This window comes from Leptodactylus fuscus, chromosome 1, assembly GCF_031893055.1.
Source record: "Leptodactylus fuscus isolate aLepFus1 chromosome 1, aLepFus1.hap2, whole genome shotgun sequence".
Taxonomy (NCBI): domain Eukaryota; kingdom Metazoa; phylum Chordata; class Amphibia; order Anura; family Leptodactylidae; genus Leptodactylus; species Leptodactylus fuscus.
Window position 1 is genome coordinate 328,706,692 of NC_134265.1, and position 23,651 is coordinate 328,730,342.

The window sequence follows — 23,651 nt, forward strand, 5'->3', positions numbered from 1 at the left end:
TACAAGTACCATGGTAATGTGGTAAACTCTTGGTCATTCATAGGGTACTATAATATATTATGGCCTAAATTAGGAAGCACTATAGTGGACAATAATGCCAGTGTTACCTTCCCCAAATCTTTATGGGGACTGAGCCTGCAGACATACAAATGCAGAGAAAGAAGATAGAAGAAACGCGTGGTACCTGAGAAGAGGAGCCGGCAGACGCCCTGCCCAGAGTAGGAGAGCTGTTAGTGACAGACTGAGAGGACAGACTGGATGAGACAGGAGATTTGTAGTGGTTAGGAGACAGTTTCTCAGAGGAAAACCTATTGGGCTTTTTGTCAGTCGATGGGTTACGTGCAAAGATTTTTGGAGACGGTAAGTTATCGTACACATCGGGATCATCATAGTGCACCTCTTCTCCCTTGTACCTGTTAGAATAGTCCTCGTCCGGCCTCCACTGTAAATACATATAGCTGCACTATTAGGTAGATGAACATGGAAAGAACAGATGGGAAAGGGGGGAAAAGGAAGAAAAACAAGGGACAAAGCACGCAAAGCCATATTGTCTGCCACTGGCCAACGAACCAACGCCTGCACACGCGACAAGGTTGAACTTGACTGCTATCTAATGTGTACAGCCTGTGTAAGTCAGTAGATAGTATTGCCAAGTCCTCCAGGACTAGAAGCTGATCTATGGGAAGGCAGGTCCAGCAGTGGCCTTAAAACGCATCTAATCCGTAGTTCACATGAAGATAAAATTTGTAATATGCTTTATTAAGAAATGTTCCTGTTTCTTCACTTATTTCCGCCTCCTGTTACTGATCAAACCTGCACAATAGAAGTCTACGGAGAGGGGAGGGGGAGGAAGCGGAGAGAAATCTACACTATAGAGAGACAGTTTTTTTCCTCCACAAAGCTGGGTTGTCAGGAATTACTATCCAGCTTTCTCCCGAAAGAAATGACTCATTTAATGCTGTGGTTGGCCTCATATCTCTGTGTCTCCATAGACTTCTATGTAAACCCACAATGCTTGTGCATGGAGTTATGATCAAAATTGTTCAGATAAGAAGTAAAGCCAGCAGTAATACTTTACAGGCGCTTTTCCTTAGTGACGTATATTGCCAGGATTGTTCCCTTCACCTGCACTATGGATTTATGACAAAATACACAAACGTTTACTCTGTACTGCAGTATATAGTATATTTAGGTATCCTGCACACATTTCTACAACTATTACAGCAAATACTGTACGTACAAGAAATTATAATCCCAGTTACCATTTAATTAAAAAAAAAATGTAAAATGTGTCAAAGGTCAAGGGTTATTTGTGGCGATCCTTCCTTACCAATCCATTAATGCATGGGACATCATCGTAGTGTAGGGCTACTCCGCTGGGACAGGAATAGCCATTTGTGGGGGCTTCACGATACGGGTTAGTGGATATGACTCTTCTGTTCATGAAACTGAAAGAAAACGCAGAAAGATGTCTTACTAGATGATGGCTTTCCAATCCAGTTCCGTCATCCCATAGACGTCACCCCCTCCCTCCTCCCGCAGACTACACATCCCACAATCCTTCCTGAGATATATTTATTGGGTCATTTGCAGGCGCAGCTTCTGCATCCACCATCATATTCATGGAGGAAGGGGTTAATAATAGAAACCACAAGGCAGATGTGACAAGAGCCCAAGACTGACAAAGAAAATGACAATCCTAGAGAAGCTGTGCACTGTTCTGAGTGTGTACTATGTCACACCTCTGGGTAATATGGAAATTGCACTCCGATGAGGAATGTCTTATAGGGCTGGACGACGCTGAACAGAATGAAGTCAGAATCGGCCTAGGAACTGTCAGCGATTCAGGACAATCCCAGGGTGGAGCCCACTGTGATCTTATATGGGAGTGGGACCTGATCTGTAATAGGTCATGGGGCAGCACAAATATGTGTTCTAGTCAGCGCCACGTGTATACTAGAGAGGGATTACATCTTCACAACGAATGCGATAAACTGGACTCTGGGAGCTCGCACATATTGTATTCATTTTCATTGTCCATGCTTAGATGCCAATACAATAAAGTGCAACTCCTGGAAACCCTCTGTAAGGCCATAATCACATAGAGGATGTCAGAGATAGAATACGGGCGCCGTAATATCAATGTCATTATTAATAGGTTTGTTAGTCATGGATCAGAAAAATACATTTTGGTTTCTTTTACAAATTGCGCATGTCTATTTAATGAGGAACCTTCATGTTCTTGCAGATCATAGAAAGCGGACAGTGCACCAAACTCAATGTGCCGTCAGCTTTATAGCGGTATATAAAACCGCTGATCTGCCAGGACATGAGAGATCTTCTTTAAAGTATATGGTTTTGCAAAATAATTACAAAAATAGACATGGATGTAATCTGGGTTGTATTTTTCATGTATCTAACTCAATACAAAGTATAGGATATTTTTTTTTTTTTGTAAAAATGGTTGATCTGTTTTTAACAATCATGAAAAATGGATGAACCACTGACACAACATGACCATAACATCAAAAAGATGTGAGACTAAGGCCATAGTAGTCCATATATATTAGAGTCACATCAGCCAATGTATATCCTACGTGGCCAGCTGGTCAGTATAGATTTCTCACATCCCAATCGTTTGTTCACTTGCTTAGGAGAAGGACAACTAAGTACTGAGCAGCACAGAATAACCTGCAGTAAGGACTGCCGGATCACCGCTGCCTTTACTGCAATCATATACTTCATGGAAAGCTTAGGAGTTTTCATGATCTATATCAGGGGTCCTCAAACTACGACCCGCAGGCCACATGCGGCCCGCCGAGCACATCTGTCCGGCCTGCCAGCACCACGCATTTATAATGAAGCTCCTGGGGAGCTCGGGCCAGGTCATGGACTGCGCCTCACTTTACCTATTGGTGCTCCTGATGTCTGTGTGACCTGCTCTGCCTCCAGTGTCCGCCTGTGTCCTCCTGTCACATCGCATGTATGCAATTGTAAGGAGGATACCAGTGATCTGGCTCATGCGATATGACAGAGAGACCCCTGATCTATATAATGGGGTGTCACAATACAGGGATAATACACACAATGATGTCACAGTACAGAGATAATACACACAGTGATGTCACAGTACAGGGATAATACACACAGTGATGTCACACTACAGTAATAATACACACAGTGATGTCACAGTACAGGGATAATACACACAGTGATGTCACAGTACAGGGACAATATACACACACACAACATGTATGTAAAACCCAAGCAGAAAGTTAGTTAGCGATTGGTTTTATTTATATTGCAGCTCTTCTGACCACCACTAGGTGGCGCTGTACAGACGCAATCTCACACAGGACTATCCGGTTTTTATTAACATGGAGATGAATAAGCATAAAAGAGGACCACATTTGTCTTCATTTTATTTTCTTGAAATGAAATCAGAGGGAGTGGACACGGAAAAGAAGCCAAATTGTGGTTCTGACCTGGTGGACTGAAGTACACTTAATTTGACCAGACAGAAAAGGGGGTTTATATGTAAACATATAATTTGCAGCGTAATATGAACGGACATAAAGAGCTCCTAAATGGGTCATTAAGGTCGTACTTGGCAACGTCCCACAAAATGAAGACATAAAAAATGGATGTTGAGATTTATATATGGGAGTGCATCTTAGGTGAAAACATGAAATGTGATCCACAAGAATAAAAAAAAAAAAAAGAAAGATCTGTCTTCAAGGGGGTCGGTCACCAAAACCCAGCACTTCAAGCCAGCCCTGCAGATAGATAGGTTAGGGTCACCCGAATCAAACGGTGCTTTCTCCTTGGGGATCGCTGCCTCCATTGCCGAGATATCGCTCTATGGAACAATGGCGACGTCCTCGCTGCTATAAATATTGACAATTACAGGTATCTCAGCAATGGAGGCGGCGACTCACAAGGGGAGAACACAGTGTAATTCAGGTGAACCTAACCTATCTATCTGCGGCCGCCTGGATTGATATGCTGGGTTCTGGTGACAGACTCCCTGATGCCAAGATCTCTGCTTGCCGTCAACAAATGCAAACACGTAAATAGATCTGTGATGTGCCTACTATAGTCACTTCTATGGGACTTTCAAGATGGCGATCGCCAGTAGTCCCACAGACTATTGATCTATACATAAGGTGCTTACAGACCCCTGTTCTTCTGATCGGTAGGGGTCCCAGCATTCAGACCCCAGTCATCAGACACTTATACAATATTTTGTGGATAGGACATAAATGTTAATAGCGGGAAAACCTCTAAGTCTTGAGTTTTTGTGATGCCAACATAAGATAGGTTTATATGACACATTGTACCAAACTGCAGCCATAAGGGGCTTAGTCCCTATGACACGTCGGACCACTCTGCACCTCAATATCATACATCCTCTTACCAGAAAGACTGTTTTGCTGTCTGGATGACATTGGCCGTGGTGTCCACATCAATGTAGTCATAGTGCAGAGCTCCGGGATCTGTAGAGGAACCTGTCTCGGCCAGTAAGATTCCTATCCACCGACCCATGTTTTCGGAAGATGATGCCTTAGGAAACAGAGGAACAGCGATGTGTTTAGTACTGAGATAATACACACTGCATGTGTCATTGCTCCCTCTTGGGGTAGAGCATTGAAATGTTTCACAACACTCATGGGGCTCATACACCTTCAATAGCCAACAGTTACTTCGCCCCCATACACATGCATGCTCAATTTGGCCGAGCATGTATGTGTTTTCGGCTAAAGTGCATTGCCAGACTCAACTTATCTCCATGCCCTTCCCTTTTATGCACCTTGAATATCATCTTTCGGGGGGGAGGGGGGACTGCCGGAGGCTCGTCTGTGAGGAGGTGGATTCTAAGATCGGACCACAATGGAGACTGCTGTACTATGATCTTAGACTCCGCCTCCTCACAGACGAGCCTCCGGCAGAAGCAGCGTTGATTGGCCGAATGCTGTACACTGTATAGCACTTGGCCAATCAACGCTGGCTAATGCATTCCTATGAGAAAACGTCAACTCCCGCATAACCACAAGCTGCCAGCTCTCCTGACTAGCAAAGACGAGCCTGCCGCAGAACCAGTGTTGATTGGCCGAATGCTATACACTGTATAGCATTCGGCCAATCAATGCTGGTTCTGCAGGACGAGTAAGTTCACATTAGTGCTTGCCTCCCGTCCGGAAGGAGTCCGCAGGAGGACCCTCCGAACGGAATATCAGTGTAACTGCAAGCGCTGTGCAGTTAAAGCGCATGGACCTGTTATAGTCTATGGGGTCTGTGTGCTTTAACTGCACAGCGCTCCTCCTAAACACTCTCCTCCTGCTACTCGTGGACTTGGTGACTCTCCTTTAGTCGAATATCGTTTCCACTGAAACGAGCATTTTTTCCCATAGACTATAATGGGATTCAATATTCGATCGAGTAGTTGAATATTGAGGGGCTACTCGAAACGAATATCGAATCTCGGATACCTCACTACTCGCTCATCTCTAGTACCCAGACTTTTTAGAATTGATACCCTAATTGCTGTGCTTTTTAAAAAGATGGATATTTCCTTTAATAAAAGTCCTAAAGCAGCGGCTCAGACAAGATGTCTAGTGCCATCATCATGTACAGAAAATAAAAATTAAAAAAAAAAAAAACATCTGGTTTCTAATTCTAACTTACACAAGGGCTTCAGATTCAGCACAATATTTCACACAGTTATGCATCCAAAAATGCTATCTGCTTTCCCAGCTGCTGCTTGGCATGGAGTAGCCATATACACAGATACTTCTCTTGTTCTGTTATCCCCAGCTTGATTCCATTTCACGCCTAGGCAGCCATACTATTATTACACCCCTGGCACTGTATCTGCCCAGGTTGGCGGGTCATCATTTTCTGTGTATTATTTTCGATGTGTTTTCTGCTGCAGGTGTGAAATGTTACCTACTTTGGGTTGAACATCATATTTTGTTGTTGTTCTTACTATGCAATGTACAGACAGACATACCTCTAGCACGGCCACCTCTTGTCCGTTCCGGAGGAGACGGAACGTTAGGGGATGCTTGGAGTCAAGGCCTGGGATAACTTCACATCCTCTCAGGGGTATGGACACTATGTGCGTCTTAAGATCTGTCCTGTCTTTGTGAAAGATGAGTTTATTGTCTTTGACCCGGCACCATCGCTCCCTCCACCGGTTGTTGCTGAGGACATTTAGGTAACCTTGAATGAAGAATAGAAGAAAACAGTTTTGAGATATGTAATATTATTTATATATATTACATATTTTAGTACCTGACCACATTCCCTTTTAGGAAGTGACTGGCACATAAAGAGCCCAAGTAACATATAAAGTCACTGATACCAAGGCCACAAATAGCAAACTCCTGCACAACCCCTTTAACTTCCGCACAAGACCTGCCATTTTGGAGTTGCTCTGACCCAGTCATCACAATCTGGCCCTTGGCCAAGTCGCTAAATCCTTACACTTGCCCGTATATCCTGCTCCAAGACATCAACCTCAAGGACTGCCTGTTATAAGATCTATGTGTACTAAATAAATATTGCATTTCTTACCACACGTTGGGACGTCTTCTTCCGCCGATGAGGTCTGCTCATCCGTACTTGGCTTCTTCTTCCCCAGACCAATTATTTTCGTTATCTTCTTCCCCGTTACTTTGGTGACGGTACCTTTCGTCTCAGCTTTTGTGCCACTTTTCTTACGTTTCACTGGTGGGTGAGAACGAAATATATAATAGATAATGCAAAGTGCAACACACTCTTGTTCCGTCAGTGGAAGTCAATTACGTTATACATTTCAAGGAGGAGTAACAAAGGATCAGCACAATGCAGATCACTTAAAAAAATAAATAAATCAAACTGCTCCTTTGGAAAATATAAAATACCGTACATATGAGAAAGTATGAAGACAGAAAAAACCATTACAGAGCCAAAAAAAAAGGACGGCACGGTCCATATAAATATAAGAAACTTGATAAAATTAGGCAGTGACATGGCGGCTGGTGACTTTTCCCATAGTGCTGATAAAGCCTGGTATGCCAATGTCCGATGCCAGCAATGCCACAGTAATGAGGAATGTCTGTAAGCGGTTTTTCTTGGCCCTGTATGTATGACCATGAAAGTACAATGTCAGGCGAGCCAAACACTGTGTCACCCTCATTGTGATTAATGGAGGCCACGAGGGTGACCACAATGACCGAACTGGTAAGGATCCTTTTTTAGGACTATAAGATGCTTCTGACTATAACAAGCACACTAGGTTTAGGCAAGAAAAATCAGGATAAAAGGGATACTTGGTGTTTTATCCTGGGTTAGATACATGGGGTTATTAGCTAACAGTCTGCTACTGCTGTATACAGAACATACACAGCTCTGCTACACACTATATATACACACACAGCACTGCTGCACCTATACACACACAGCTCTGCTACACACTACATATATACACACACAGCACTGCTACACACTACATATATACACACAGCACTACTACACACTACATATATACACACACAGCACTACTACACACTACATATATACACACACAGCACTGCTACACACTACATATATACACACACAGCTCTGCTACACACTACATATATACACACAGCACAGCTGCACCTATACACAAACAGCTCTGCTACATACGACATATATACAACAGCCTTGCTGTATACACTGCCGACATATAAACAGAGCCCGGACTACTCCCATGCAGGTCGCTAGTCACTTGCTTATGATGGTTAACCATGAAGGTTACGTTCAGAGAGCAGGAAAATAAAGAGGAATTTGAAGCAGACATTTGACTAAGATTCCTCTCTGTCGCCCTCAAAACCAGTGCCCGATTCTGCCATGTGAATGGGACGTATGAGGTCTAAGACGAGGACCTTTCATCTATTTTGGAGGATTTTGAGGACCTGCAGCATGAGGAGTCTCTCAAGGTCCTCTCCCGGCAGAAAACCGATCTTACAGCTCCTTCTCCACGCCTGCCCTGATCTGACAGACCAATGTCGCACAGGGAGGAAGAGAGGTGCAGACATACATCTCTCTTAGTGATCGGGTGATGCACTTTGTCGGCGTTTTTCGTGATCATTACCAAAGCAGTGAAGGGGGGGTCTGGCCCTTCTGATCCTCCTGACTGCAGACTATAAGATACAGGCACTTTCTAGCAAGATTTTGCTTGGAAAAAAAGAGAGTCTTAGGCTAAGTTCACATGGGGTTTTTTGGTCAGGATTTTGAGGCCGTATCCTCCTCAAAATCCTGACCAAAAAGAGGCTCCCATTGAAATCATGGGAGCAGTTCAGGTCTTTTCTCCAGGAGCTGGTTTGTTCCGGCTCCCGGAAAAAGAAGCGAGATGCTCATTGTTTGGCTGTTTCGCCTCGCGATTCAGCCTGAAGACACTCCCTCTTCCCGACTAGGCCCATTCATTGGGCCTAATCCGGAGCAGAGTGCGCGGTTGGATGCCGATGCAGTGCACTGCCATTCAGTCGCAGTTACCCGTTTTTTGGACCGGAGGCCGTCTCTGTGTGAATTTACCCTTACAGTCAGAAAAATACAGTATACCCTCAACTGGAATGGCAGTAAGTGAATGGCTATACCCTGATAGATACAGGGCTGAAGTAATGGTATCCCTGCTGGCTCCATATTGTCAAGTGCTCTATAAACTCATGCAGGCTATTACTTTGCACCCTTAATAAATGTAGTGTAAGTGCGCCCTAAAGCTCACATATTATCCGCCTGTCACTGAGGGGTCCGGTGAGCTGTGTCTTTAATTTGTGGCCCTCCCATTAATGTACCAGAACAGTCATAAATAGACACGAATGCGGCGTCCTGGAGAATGACGGCTCGCAGCAGTGGCGGCAGATGCAGAAGAGTCTGTACACATTCTGCGGTCTGTTCCCAAGGTCATACTTCTGCGTCTGACAAAATATGGCTGGGTGTTTGGCGGCCTGACAGCGACAGGATAAATTACGGAAGGAAATCAATAGTCCCCCTGCCCCAACCCCCTCCCCCCCATGAGATCCATCCCGCTGTAAAAGCAACCGAATGGCTTAAGAGAAATGACAAATTCAATGAGGCTTAACCTGCTGGAACAGATCAGAGTTCACCGTCTGATTCTTATCTCTATCTCTATGCCCTGAAAACCCAAACAGAAGCTGTGCGTTCTCTAGGAGTAAAAGCGTAGCATATGCGACTCTGCTGACCCTCTGATACAGAAGAACTTCCACTGGGATTGTGCAGTGCTTCCTCATAGGTGGAACTACATTGCACCCATGGGACAAATTTTGGGATACTCTCGTTGCAGCAGGACCACATGGACAAGGTGACATTCAATGTAGTCAGGTGCTGAGAGAGTTGTACGACCTGCTTACAACAGGCAGAAGGACACCTACATCTAAGATGTCAGCTGGTTTGGCAAACTGGCACGGGAGTGAAAGCTTGACAGACAGTGCGTCTCCTGTGATGGCAGATGTGCGTCGTCTGATGCCGCAACCCAGAGGCCCATACACGTTTCACCTCTACACGCCACTGTGAGAGCGATTTCGAGTAAAGGAGGATCCGCAATGAGCCGATCACAAGAACAGGCCTCAGACTGGAGCAATGGTGTAAAACGGCCTCCTGTGCTAGCAATGATCTACTCAAGAACAACCAGCGATAACATCTATCTACAAACCACGATATTTATGTGTCAGCTCAATGGAGTCAGACCAGTGTTTATGAAGCCTGGGGGGCAGAGGCCAGACATACAGGAACCATAGGGTTATTCATGAGCTACCAGGAGGAAGCGGATTCTCCATAAAGAATAACACTAGAAGAAAGTATACAGCTGTAAGGAAGCCGGGTGGTCTACCCAGAGGAGAGGAGAGGAAGTCATTCAGTCTTACAGACACAGAAGGTGAAGGAAACAGCAAACTGCATTATATAAGGGAGGCCGAAAACTGGAGAAGGTTCTGCTACATGGATAGAAAAATGACAAATATGTGCCTGTAGTACTAATGTCCTATCCGTACCATACACCATCAATATCAGTATGGTGGGGCTTTACTCGCTGAATGGGACTGAGCTGCAATACCAGATAGAACCACTATTCAAAGTGTGGCGCTGTGCCTGGTAAACAATGAAGACTGACTGGCAGGATGGTTGGAAGTCAGGACTCATCAATCTGATATTTACACCCTATCCTACATCTTATAGGGATATACCTATTAATTTATAGAGCCCTGGAAAAGTGGCTCTAACTCCAGAGCCACGATCTTGCCATTTAACCCCTTATTTGCTTTAGTTAATTAATGCTAAAACGTGCTAGATCACTAAAGGGTTAAAATGCACATAAGGTACCCCAGTTATGCGTCAGTAATATTTACTTGAGCCCTAAATCCCAAGTCTGCAATAAAAAAAAAAGTAAGTTTGCAATTTTAATGTAACCGTTAGGGGGTTAAACCTAAAAGTATCTAGAGTTCCTCGCTATCAGTCATTTCAGGTTATGGACGGGCTGGCAGAAGTTTTCCATAATGACAGCGAGAATAAATGAGCCAGGAAAACATATTACGACTCCTACAGAAGTTTCTATGCCCTGGCTAGTTTGGCAGGTTGCCAGTCATCTATTCACTTCAGTCTAACCAATGGCCATACAATTTTGCATCCATTCCAGGAAACCTTTTAGGATGTGACTAATAGTAAGCTGGAACTGGTCCAGATCTGTAACTTGCTTGCCCTAAATGTGTGCAAAAGTCAGGGAGCACAGAAAGGGGGTAAATGTAGCAATTAGAGATGAGCGAGTAGTATTCGATCGAGTAGGTATTCAATAGAATACTACGGTATTCAAGATATTCGTACTCGTTTGAATACTACTCGAAAAGTAAAGGTTCGATTCAGAACCAGCATTGATTGGCCGAACGCTATACACTGTATAGCATTCGGCCAATCAACGCTGGTTCTGCAGCAGGCTTGTCCTTGCTAATCAGGAGAGCTGGCAGCTTGCGGTTATCTCATAGGAATGCATTGACCAGCGTTGATATTGACATTGTACAGCATTCGGCCAATCAACGCTGGTTCTGCCGGAGACTCGTCTGTGATGAGGCAGAGTCTAAGATCAGACCACAATGGAGACTGCTGTGGTCCAATCTTAGATTCCGCCTCCGGCAAAACCAGCGTTGATTGGCCGAATGCTGTACACTGCATAGCATTCAGCCAATCAATGCTGGTTCTGCAGGACGATTAAGTTCACATTAGCACTTGCCTCCCGTCCGGGAGGAGTCCGCGGGAGGACCCCCCCCCCCGAACGGAATATCAGCACAACTGCAAGCACTGTGCAGTTAAAGCGCACGGACTCCATAGACTATACTGTGGTCCGTGTACTTTGACCGCACTTCGCTCCTCCTAAACACTCTCCTCCTGCTATTCGTGGACTTGGTGACTCTCCTTTAGTCGAATAGTGGTTTCCCCTGAAACAAGCATTTTTTCCCATAGACTGTAATGAGATTCGATATTCGATCAAGTAGTCAAATATTGAGGCTCTACTCGAAACGAATATCGAATCTAGAATATTTCACTACTCGCTCATCTCTAGTAGCAATGTCCCAGTTTTCTGCAGCATTAGTCCACCCTTTAACCCTATGGGGTGACGACAACATGTACATACCAGGCTCCTTGCCATTGACTATTGCAGTGCCATTCTCCACATTACATTCTCCGTCTGAGCTTGGTCTCTCCGAGGATTTCTGATCAAAATAAAGAGCAACATGTAAATATAATGGCCGCCACTGCTCAGGTTTTCTAATATGGAAAAGGAGAAATAAATGATAAAATCCGGGCTGCCGGTCGTCACCACTAGAGGGAGCTTAAGGCTAGATTCAGATTGCAGAATTTGTAAAAGCCAAAAAATTATCCTTCAGGAATTCAGAAACAGAATTTTACCACTTTCCCAAATTCCACGTCAAATAGCTAATTTGTACCCTGCTCCTAAGCGCCACCTAGTGGTGAGGCTATGTGGAGAATTTGGAACTCTGTATCAGAAAAATGGAAATCAGAAATTAGAATTTTGTGGGGTTTTTTGGATTATTAAAATACAAATGATGTTCAGAGTCAATATCCTGATAAATATGTAATATTAATACCTCGTAAAAGATAAGTGAACATCGCACACAAGGATTATACCTTTTCTATTTCAGTCTTTGGCACAGGAGAACTTGAAGAGGCTCCATCCGAGTCCACAGCACCACCGAAACTACTACATACTTCTTTAATCACCTGCAGCACAGAGGATATAAGGAAAGTAACATATTGGGTTACATCTCATACACTTATTGTTAAATCTGCTCATAAAGCTCAAAAAAAATCTTCCAATTCAGCAGCTTTGCTGGTATGCGCCCTGTTGCCAGAGATATTGGTGCTGTCAGTTTTGGCACCAATATCTCTCCACTGTCAGAAAGGCGGCCTTACAGCCTACAGTCATCATTGATTAGTGAAGAACACCCCCCTTTCCTCGCCGCCCCCTGATAACACTCTTCCATAGCCTTGTACTGTCAGGGTGGGGGTGTTCCTTACCGCCCAGCAATGACAATGGAGGGATACGAATGGCACCAATAGCTCTGGCACCCAGGCGCGTAACATCAAAGCCAAATTCAGCGACTGTCAGCTTTCTAGAGGTATATAATACGGTCAGTGCCAGAGGATATGAAAAATCTTCTTTAAGTTGCTTCAACCAAAGGACGGCGGTAAAAATTTCTGAGAGGTGTGCTCCCCCTAGTGGTGCGTTAGGAAAATACTATTGCTATGTGTCAGGAAGCAGTTCAGTGCTGCTATGCCACCAATAAGACCACTGTTAGGGTGTCAAAAACAAAGGCAGATGACGTGATTTCAGAATATTGCGACATGGATCCTGAATACCATTGTAATATACAGCCACGCTCATCACCACGTAAAGAACAAATCGCAGGATGTTTTTTCCAGTGTTTTCATTGCTTTTAGAGGAAAACATGTTGAACCTTAGGCGTAGCTTAGCTAACCTTAGCTGTAGCACAGTCCAAAATGCATACTGTCCTTACAGTTCCTTCCTTACCTTTTCTTTTGACTATTCAGGCCCAGATATGCACGTCACGGGATGACTAGCTTTTCAATACAACATGAGTTTGCAATGCTCTTTTACAAGATATCTATCCCATGTTTGGCCACCTAGTGGTTGTCTTGTGAATTGCAGCCTGTCACTACATTGTGTTGAATTGATTCCATGTGAAATTGGGAATCTTTAACCAAATTTGAGCTAAGACAAAGGTGGACACATCTGTACTGTTCAAGTCCATGATGAACGGGGAGCCTATGTTCTCAAGATGGGTGGGGGTTCCAATGGATTTTCCTAGCTTAATCATTGATGACCTGTTCTTAGTTGAAGATCGGCAGGGGTTTGACACACTGAACCCCCACCGATCGGCTGTTTGAAGAGGCTGAAGTGTTTGGGTGAGCACAGTGTTGTACAATATATAGTGGCTGTGCTTGGTATCACAACTCATACTATTCACTTGAATGGGTCTGAACCGTGAATAGGCCATGTGTCTCACAAATGTGACATCACATGGCCTGTGAAGTGGAAGCGACCACTTCAAACAGCTGATCTGCAAGTGTCCTGGGAGTTGGACTCCGCTGATCATTGACAGATGACCTAACCTCCGGACAGGTCACAAGTTACAAAGTCACAGAAAATCCTTTAAACCCCTCCACCATTCCCTGGGGACCCTATGATAGCTTCCTGTCTCTCTGGACAATATGCTGCAATATCCCAGTGTTTATACTTTGCTGTATTCGATGTAGGCACTAACCTCTGGTCTTATACACACTGTACATGTGTCCCTACATAGTCTTGTCATTCAGGCAGCTCTTGTATTACACCTCTCCTTTACTGCATCGATTTGCATCGTAACCAAGTCTGCACGTGTGAATTCCACATATTTGTCACATATTATACTACGCGTTTGAAGCAACATCAAAAGACATGACATGGCCGTGGCCCAAAATAAGCAGAAGTTTCCACGGGTCCTCCGCAGGTTTAAGCTTAAGATTGCAAAGAAAAACAAATGGTCTGGTGGTGATATTATCACCGGGGCTGCCGTCAATGAATATCAACTAGTCGTTGTCTTTTTCGTGTTACTTATTGAAACCAATACATCAAATTCCATGAAAACTGAAAGGGGTTGTCTAGGATAAGACAGATGGTGCTGCTTCTTAAACGGCGCCATTCCCGGACATGGGTCATAGCCGGAATTGCGACTTATGTGAATGGGGCTGAGCTGCAATATCGGACACGACCTGTGGACAGGTACTGTTTTGGAAAGAAAACAGCCATGTTTTTTCAATCATGGACAAATCCCTTTAATAACTGTACACAGTTGCACTGGAGTAGTCACTGGAGAGACTGCTGCAATAACTGCTGAAAATCATGCATGGAGGACTTTTCTCTACGCCAGTTTCAGTGTAAAAATGGTGGAAATCCGGTCCCCATTATTGTCTACAGGGACAGCGGGTTCGGTTCCCCCAGCGGACCTGAATGCAGACACCCATGAACAGATGTGAACCTAGCCTTATCGAGATTTCCAAAGTATTGACAGTCTTATGTCTTTGCTACTTTTTCATGCCTGTTGGGCATGTGAGGTGGTCAAAAATACTGTCTCACCAGAGTCACAAGTTGATATTCTGTTCTTCCACCATGCTTTACACTGCAGTAAGTGTAAGGACAAAATAATTTGCCTTAGACAAATCCTTTCCATTAGTTAACCCTCTTGAGGACAAGTGGGAACCCCCAGTCCTTAGCCATTACTTCTAGGCAACCTGCTCATTACAATACATCCCATAATAAGTATTAATTTTATTTATATAGCGCCAACATATTTTGCAGCACTTCCCACCACCTGTATAATATATGGTTGCCAGCTGGCTAGTAGAGTTGCCTCAATTGGAAGTGTTTAATTCCACTACAGCGCTACCAGTGGAGAAATGATGCATTACATGGTGTCCCTAGACTGTTATCGTAATGGATGGACATGTTCGGGGGCCCCCACATTAAAAGCCTCTATTTGTATCTGCTCACTACACTGCCCAAGAGGGTCTCAAATCAATGACCCTTCTCCACTAACTCAATACCTCAGATGTATATGAAGACACTATGAAGATTTTGCATACTGCAGCAAATATAAACATAATCTCTTGCTCTGGAGGACCCAACATGTCCATGCATTATATGTAAAGCCCACTGATTGCATGGAATACTGTGTAATACTTCCTCTGCCTTGGGGTGGCGCTATAATGAATCTAATACACAAACTGAAGAGTTCCCACTAAGAGACAACCTATCAAGCAGTGGACACACCCTATACCTACAAAGGAGCCTTGTAGTCGTACCTAAACCCGACCTATACAAGCCATGTACACTGCCAGCCGGTCCCTCACACAAAGGAATCCAGTTACTCAGCATCCTGGAACTTTACTTTTACCTCCTCTTTGACATTTGAACTCATTGTGGACTTTTTTTGGCTCGGAGCTCTGATTAAGTTATTTTGGCAAGAGCTTTGTGTAATGCAAGCTGCAGACAAAACACTGGGAAGCGCTTTGGCAAGTGCACAAAGTAGCGTTCAAGAATTCATGCTCTCCATCAAGTCGTCCCCCTGTCACACCTCATGCACATATAGGTGCGGACTCATGTTAAACACATGTTTATGTTAAAACCGATATCTGGCTGAAAACTGCTGCGTTCGCCACATTCTGCCCTGACCGGCTATACGCGAAGGCTCGGCAGGAAAAGACTCGTGTTAAAAGGCTTTTGTCTGCTAAAATCGGTCCTGTACTCCTACATGTGAAAGGGATGCCGTCCAAAAACTACTGCTGCCTACAGCTCGTACACGGGCTGCAAACTTCAGGCTGAAAGAACGTTTGTCCCTGAAACAAAAAGAAAGTCACAAGGAAATATAGCTCAACTTTTGTATCTGGTCCTGGGAAAGCTGGGTGACAATACATCATAAAGGCTATATAATATTCACCTCTAAAAAAAAAAACCCAGAGATTCTGTGCTGAATAACGTCTTATTACTTCTTTGCTACTTGTCGCTACTTGTTTTAGGACATACTTTCCTAAAATGTCCAAGTAAGGGGTGACCTGGAGCCTCAGAAAAGTGGGTAAGTCTCCCGGGCCTGGCGGGGCGTACACATACACAAGGTGGGCACCTTATGTGCTGGTCACATCATGTAAAAGGAGCAGGACTGGCACATTGTATATCCAAATCACGAAATATTGGGCATGGAATTGGGCACCGGCTTCGCACGCCATGTCTTCAAAGAGAATGTTGACAAGTACGGCTTATACTCCAGGGTCAGGGTGAACCAGTAACCTCCACAGCCCCTATAGAAACCCCCTGGAAAAGTGTCTATAGCCCACCACCACCACCACCACGTTGCGAGGTAGAGGCCTACCTACTGTAGAGGAAGCGGAAACATCTTTGTTGCCCATAGCAACCCATCACTGCACGGCCCTCGTTTCATGTTCTGCAGGATGAATGCTGCGCGGTGACTGGTTGACAGGGGCAAAACCGTATGTCACTCATTTGCAGAATTCTGCGCACTACTAACGCCCTATAATGATTTTACCTCAGACCGTCTGTTTTCAGCTCAAGTCGTGACCCTTTCCTTGGTCAAAGAGCTTAATTTTAATTAATAGTTATTGTGTCTGTGTCTTAAGGAAGGGCTTTCAATGACAGAGATTCCACCGGCCCATTTCCTTACCAGCAGCCTTCAGGCCATTCATGTGGTTTTACTGTCTAGACAAAAGTTTACCTCAGATGCGGCCTTCGCTTGGTTACTTAATATGGCTCCTTCATCTGCTCTGTATAATATTCTGCTACTTACATGTCATTAAAGGGGTACTCCACCCTCACCGGATAGGAGAAAAGAGTCTGATCCCTGTGCGTCTGAATAACCATAAAAATGGGGTCCTTGAGTCCTGTTTGTGAATACTATGCAGGGGTGATTACCGCTCTATTAGTGTCTATGGGACTGACAAATCAGACATGTCACCCATGTACATTATCACACCATTAACATGGGGGACAGTTCGTCCCAGCAGACTGACCCCCAGTCATCAGACACATATGCCCTACCTTATAGATAAGTGTTACAGTACGCAAACGTCTTTATAAGGAGTAAAGGCTAGCTTCACAATTGTACAATGGTCTCCGTCGTTCAGATCCGCTGGGGGACCTGAGCGACAGAGAGCCTGTCTGCTAAAACAGTGGTTACCCACAAACACTCACAGACCCCATGGACTTTTCTCTCCGAAGAGTCGCCTACAGAGCTGCATTCTGACGCGGATTCTGCGTCAAAAGCCCGCCCATTTGACTCTGTGTGAACTAAGTGTGCTCATATGGTGTAGCGAGTGCGCTGCAGAAAATTATTTGCCGAATGACCACTTCAAGGTTATTTTTTTTGCAGACGGTCAGGGCACCACTATATAGAGCAAGTCTGTAAAGAAGCCGCAGTGCTAAACCAGCCCTGTTGCCCCTTTATTCTAAGTCCCCGTTCACACGGGGCACGGGATGGCGTATTTTGATCCTGATTTTGACACAGGTCTGCATAGACTTCTATTGTGAGGGGGCGGATTTGAGGAAGATTCAGCGCCAAAATCTGCCCCCTCTTGCCCCGTGTAAACGAGCCCTAAAGATCATAGGGGGTCCCAGATGTTGGATCCCTGCTGATCCTAAAGTTAGGCCATCACTTTATAAGATAGGAATACCCCTTTAATTGATCACAAGTAGACTAGAATTGCGGGCGCTCCAACTTAGAAGTCTATGGAAAATGTTTACTGCAAGAATACTTACTGAAGATCCAAAACTAAATCAAGTTACAACAATTAAATGTTCCTACTAATTTAGCAGGAGATTTCCTATGGCACGCCTAGGCAGGAATATAGGAAAGTAGGGTGATCAACCCTATAAAAGCTACCATGTTGCTCATCATCCAGCTTTCCTAGAAACAGATAACTTAAAATACAGAAGGACGACTAAGACTTGTAGCTGCTGGTAATTTTCTATATTAAGGAGACCGGATAGGTAATAGAGATTATTCATGGTATCCACGTACGTGGCGCCCCTGTAGCGCACACTACAATTTCATTCATAATAATACACTTCTATTCATAAATACCCTGAGGAAGCAAAATGCCTCATGTGTCTCTGATTTATAAGGAATGTGAAGAAGCTCCTCGTGTTCTCAGGGAAGAAACAGCGGAAACCATATATGAGATATTCTAAGAAACAAGTAGTAGCAATGATGTATACGTGAATTAGAGGAATTCACAGTGACTGAAATCTGTACGAGAAGAGCGCAAAACACGAAAAAGCCTGGACATTTACATGGAGTCGGTTGGGTTTATGCTGCATACAGTACTTTGTGTCCATAGAGAGCGTGGCCATTGTGTTATAGGGATCTTATATGCGAACAATACTAATATAGTATCAGCAGTTCTACACATAGTGGCAGTACATAGTCCCAGTACAACATACAGTTACAGTGGTAGTATGTATAGTGCCAGTAATACGTATAGTGCAAGAGGTAGTGCACACATAGTACCAGCAGAAGTACACATAAATAATAAAAAATGACGCCTCAGTGATTAATCCTGGAGTTGGTATGCGGACAGCTGAAGAGATCCAATCAGATCAAAACAGCTGTCCTCGGCTGAGAGACTGACTTGGTAAAATCCCATATCATTGCAGCAAAGGCCTCTCCGAAGGTCAGGCATGATGTTAAAGGGAGCGCCCCCTAGTGGGCTGCACGACTGAGGCATTGTCTTCCTATTTACATCATGGGAAGAATATGCAAATCTGACTTCCATGATGTAATTAGGAAGCCAGTGCCTCAATAATGCACCCTCTATTGGTGTGCATTCTTGAGGCACTGACATCCTAATTACATCATGGAAGTCAGATTTGCATATTCTTCCCATGTTCCTTTGCACAGTGGAGCGCTCATGGCTTAATAAGACTCCACACACCTAAATGGTGGTTCTCTCCCTATGGAGTGACGATATCCCCTCAACCCTATTTACATCATGGCAGTCAGATTTGCATATTCTTCCCATGATCCCTCACAGTGGAGCACAAATGGCTTAATAAGACTCCACACACCTACATGGTGGTCTCTCCCTAAAGAGTGACGATATCCCCTTAACCTTGTCCTTGTGATGGACAACACATAGTACGAGCAGTGGAGCAGAAACTACCCGTAGTCACTGTGCGTACATACTGTAGTGTGACCTGAACTATGTATTGGCTTGTAAAGCTTTAGAAGACAGTGGTAGAATAAGTTGTATTGCTGAAACTTCCTTCTAGGTTGGCTTTTCTTTTGCTCCCCTGGGGTCCATTAATAGGTACTGTGAAACGTGCACTGCTAGAGTTCGACAAGAGGACTAAGGAGCAACTTCACCCATGAAGACATTGCCTCCTCAGTAGGGCACTGGCATCAAATCAGCTTTACCTTATGATAATTTGGCCCCAAGTTGGTATATTTGGTATCCTCTAACCCATTAGATGTTGCTATTAAGTCCTATGGATTATAGAGGAGCAGAAGAGTCAAGAGTAATGTCTGAAAAAGTGGCCTCCATCCCGAAAGACTCAGAGCCTCCTTATATTAAAATGGTATTGAGATTATGGCTAAGAGAGTCATCTACATAATGTGACCGACATGGAGGCCTGAACAGGTGAGAACGTCTGTATACACTAGTCGTATGTGGCTTACCTTCACCAACAAATGGTTGTAATTTCCTGATTTCCATGGCGGCAAGAAGCGCAGCTCTGAAGCATAAACTGCTGCTCAAACATGTGAAATACTGTCAAGACTAAGAGAATGGGCTGATGTAAGACAATAAATCACAGAGGACTTTTACAATCTCGGACGTGAGCATTCCAGGCAGAAGGTAGCATTTTACACCTCATTGTGGAGAAGGCCGATAGTTCTCACAACGTGCAGTAGTAAAATCTCTTTTCCTCCAACAGAGAAGAAATCCGGCTGCTCGCTGCACTATGATTTCCCTTGGCCGCCACTATGCACCAAAGACGGCTACAAAAGGTTATACTTTGTGTTGGGTGAACTTGCTGCAGTTTATTAAGTAACACATTTCAGAAAGAGTCCGACGTCTTCCAAATGGAGCTCAGATGGAGATTTCACACATTAATGTGTTGTCGTTGGAAATGGTACGTGAAAATATTACATGAAACAGATCTGGGGCTCCGAACGGAGAGAACAGTCAGATGTTCCTGGGGAAATTTACCAAAACTATGAAAAAGGGAAAACTGGAATTCTACTAAGATGGGGATAGGGGAACTTAATCTTTCTAGACACATGCGGACAACTGGAATTCAGTGACAGATGTAGTGCTCTTATCGCCATCATCACATAGCATGGCGGATTGGAAATTTAAGAACAGCTGAAGGTTATGAAGGCAGATGGTAGGCGACTCAGATTTCCAACATTCCTTGGGAAGGTCTACCAAAAATGATAAGCAAAGACGTCACGGCTTAAGAAGACGTCACGGCGACTGCTATGGGCCCAAATAAGGGATGCTCAATAACCCCTGGTCCTCAGGACAGGCAGTGCATCTAGCAAGGAAGTTCAGAGGCTCAGATCATCGCTGCATACAATCACTGGTCTTAGCGGTCACATGTTGGATACTGCCCAGGTCACTGCCGATACCAAACATATGTCTGCAAGAGCCAGTACCTGACTGCGGCGGTCACCTGAGACTCTGAACTTCCAGCCAAGCAGGCTGTGCACCAGAGTGAACGGCGGACGCATCACTCAAAATGAGGACAGGGGGTAGATGAGTATTGATTCTTTTTTCTAATTGTGCCACTCCCAGCCCCTAGTGAGTTTCACATTTATACCACAAAACCCATTTTAGGCTAAGGCCCCACGGGCCATATCCGCAGCACTAAAGCGCAGAGGGAAGAACCGCTGCGTGAGCGCATTGAGGATCTTTCCGCAGCGCTTTTAAGAGAAAGTTCACAGAGTTTTCCTCTGCGGACTTTCTCTCTTAACATTAAATCTACGGGAAAGCCGCCGGCGTTTCCATAGATATAATTGACATGCTGCGATTTGCAAAGCCGCAACAGCTTTGCAAATCACAGCGTGTCCACGCTGCGATCTTTTCCGCAAAGTGGGGATGGGATTCGCATGAATTCCATCCACTTTGTCTGCACTGTACAACGTCGTAATTTTTCCCGCAGCGTCTCTGCTGCGGGCAAATCGTGGCATTTCCGGTCTGTGAGGCCCCAGCCTTAGAGCGGGTTCACACCTGCACCGGGTCTCTGCTCTGCAGATTTCCATCTTCTGCCCGACAAACTGGACAGGCGAAAGAAACAGGCAGTCAATTTTCAAACCTATTCATCTGAATGGGTTTTCAAACTGTCCGCCCTTGAGCGTCTTCTGCCTCTCCGCAGCAAAACCGTTTTTTTGTTTTTTTTTTAACTGGATGCAAAGTCGGACATGCAGGACTTTGTATCTGGTTAAAAAAAAAAAAACAGAAGACGCTCACGGGCGGACACCGACTGCCTGGTTTCCATCTCCTGTCCAGTTTCTCGGGCAGAAGACGGAAACCCACAAAGCGGAGACTGGGTGCAGGTGTGTTAAATATTATGATATTACAATATTCATGGCACACATAGGGTTAATACTCCGCTGACGTCACTCTTCTATACGGTACTCTTCACTCTTCTTTGGTACATGGGTGCAGTTAGCATACACCACTTTAGAGTTGTCCTTACAAAGCAACAGGATGGAAGGCTACACTCTCTCTTATGAACATAAATGAGTGACAGACACATGTCTGGGTCATTGTGGGTGGTTGTCGTGGTGGTGGGTGATGGGTGGTGGTCATCCATGGGGATCTATGGCTGAGCTGCTGGACAAGATGTTGTGACCAGCCCAGAGTCCATCAACCAGATGATAAAGCATGAACCAAGCTGGAAAGCTACAAGATATCCAGATGAAGAAACCTACCTATGAGCGTCTCTGATGATGTAAGCTAATGAGACATTGACTGATATTTCTGTTATTCTGGAGGTTTCCCTGTTCCTGTGTTCTCCTTCAAGACATTAATAAAACTTTGCACTGTTTTTATAGAGGTAGTGATGTCAGGTCCACTCCGAAGATGCTGTATTATTAGGAAAGCCAGGGTGCGGGTCATGTGACACAACCAAAGGACCAAAACAGAGCTGATACACTACTGTTCCACCCTATAAGACACTACATCATTATACTGTAGGACCATGAACGTCCAACCTCTAGTGGTTTAAGGACCCAAAAATATTATGAGACCTGAGTGATCTACTGTGGTAGCTTTTGATCAATGGGGGTCTCAGTGCTGGGATGCCCACCATGCAGAGAATGAAGAGGCCACAGTTCTGGTGAAGAAAACAGGGCCATCTTCACTGCCTTGTACAGATGGTGGCTGGGGCATCACTGTGCAAGGAAAAAGTATAGAAGAAACCAAACACTACACCAACATGGCACCCCCTGCCATTTCTATGTCTATGATGCGACTAATCCTTTAGGGTATGTTCACACAGAGTTTTTTGCAGGCTGAAAAAATATGCTTGCAGGAATTAGGAAGAGATTTTTTTGACACGTTTTTTTATGCAATTTTTTTTCCTACAGAACGCTGTTTTGTGGATGAGCCTGAAAAATCAACTTCAAAAACCACTAGCAGTTTTTTGACGTATTTTTTCCAAAAACCACATCGTATTTTTTCCGCCTGGTATTGATTTCAATCGCCTAAAGATAGGTCATGTCGCTAGAGCGAAACAAAACCTGCTACTGATGCCCACTGAAATGAATGGGAGGCTGCAAAATTTAGTGTCAATATACCCTTGCATTAATAAAAACATATAAAATATATAGAATAAAATTCCAAATCTTCCACATTAACAGCAAGAGAAGATGGTACAACAGATCTGGTTACCTTCAGCCACTGCTCGGCCTGTTCCTCACTTTGGACAGCGAGAACCAGAGCGTCTGTTCCCTGATGGGTGATCTTCAGTTCGTGCTTTTTCTTTTTACCGTCCTTGGGCACATAGGAGACGGAGCAGCCGTTCAGGAGTAACTCCATCTGAGGTTGCTGGTCCTTGGAGGATTTGTAGCACTGATAAAAGACAGGAGATGAACTTATCAGTCAGAAATAGAACACGATGTGAGGATACACCTGATATATAGTGCTGATATACCAGTCCATTCAAAGTCTAGGATTATAGAGTGGGTCCCAATATGATCCGTGTTATCAGAACGAAATGATCCGGAACCCCCACAGACGTTAATATATCACGGTATGCACATGAATGACATCAAGTGTCATCTGACCTAGGCCTAGAAGTTTGAACCCATTGGGGACGCCCCCAGTACTGTGAGAGAACTCATTTGAATACCAACGAAAAACTGGGATTTATACCAAACGGTAGCACGGAGAAGACATCTAAATGTAGGAGAAGAATAGCCTTTCTTAAGGATATTCCTACATGTTAGAAAAATTGCATTTTAATGATAGAATCCCTTTAATGTATGGGTCAGTGAAAACCACGAATGACACAATAATACAAATCC

The 23,651-nt window shown here is 44.4% G+C and overlaps 1 protein-coding gene across 3 annotated transcripts in view; it reads right to left on the minus strand.

Moving 5' to 3' along the window:
* Positions 1 to 23,651, minus strand: part of AFAP1 (actin filament associated protein 1) — a 94,053-nt gene that overhangs the window by 6,100 nt on the left and 64,302 nt on the right. For 2 of the 3 annotated variants that reach the window (XM_075260445.1, XM_075260438.1), the window contains exons 6-13: positions 23,017 to 23,196; positions 12,181 to 12,273; positions 11,666 to 11,744; positions 6,577 to 6,729; positions 6,011 to 6,222; positions 4,418 to 4,563; positions 1,331 to 1,448; positions 185 to 442 (exon numbers count right to left, since the gene is read on the minus strand). In XM_075260445.1, coding sequence (XP_075116546.1) covers positions 185 to 442; positions 1,331 to 1,448; positions 4,418 to 4,563; positions 6,011 to 6,222; positions 6,577 to 6,729; positions 11,666 to 11,744; positions 12,181 to 12,273; positions 23,017 to 23,196 — 1,239 coding nt within the window. The remainder of the gene's footprint in view (positions 1 to 184; positions 443 to 1,330; positions 1,449 to 4,417; positions 4,564 to 6,010; positions 6,223 to 6,576; positions 6,730 to 11,665; positions 11,745 to 12,180; positions 12,274 to 23,016; positions 23,197 to 23,651) is intronic. The other variant, XM_075260453.1, reaches the window with a different exon arrangement.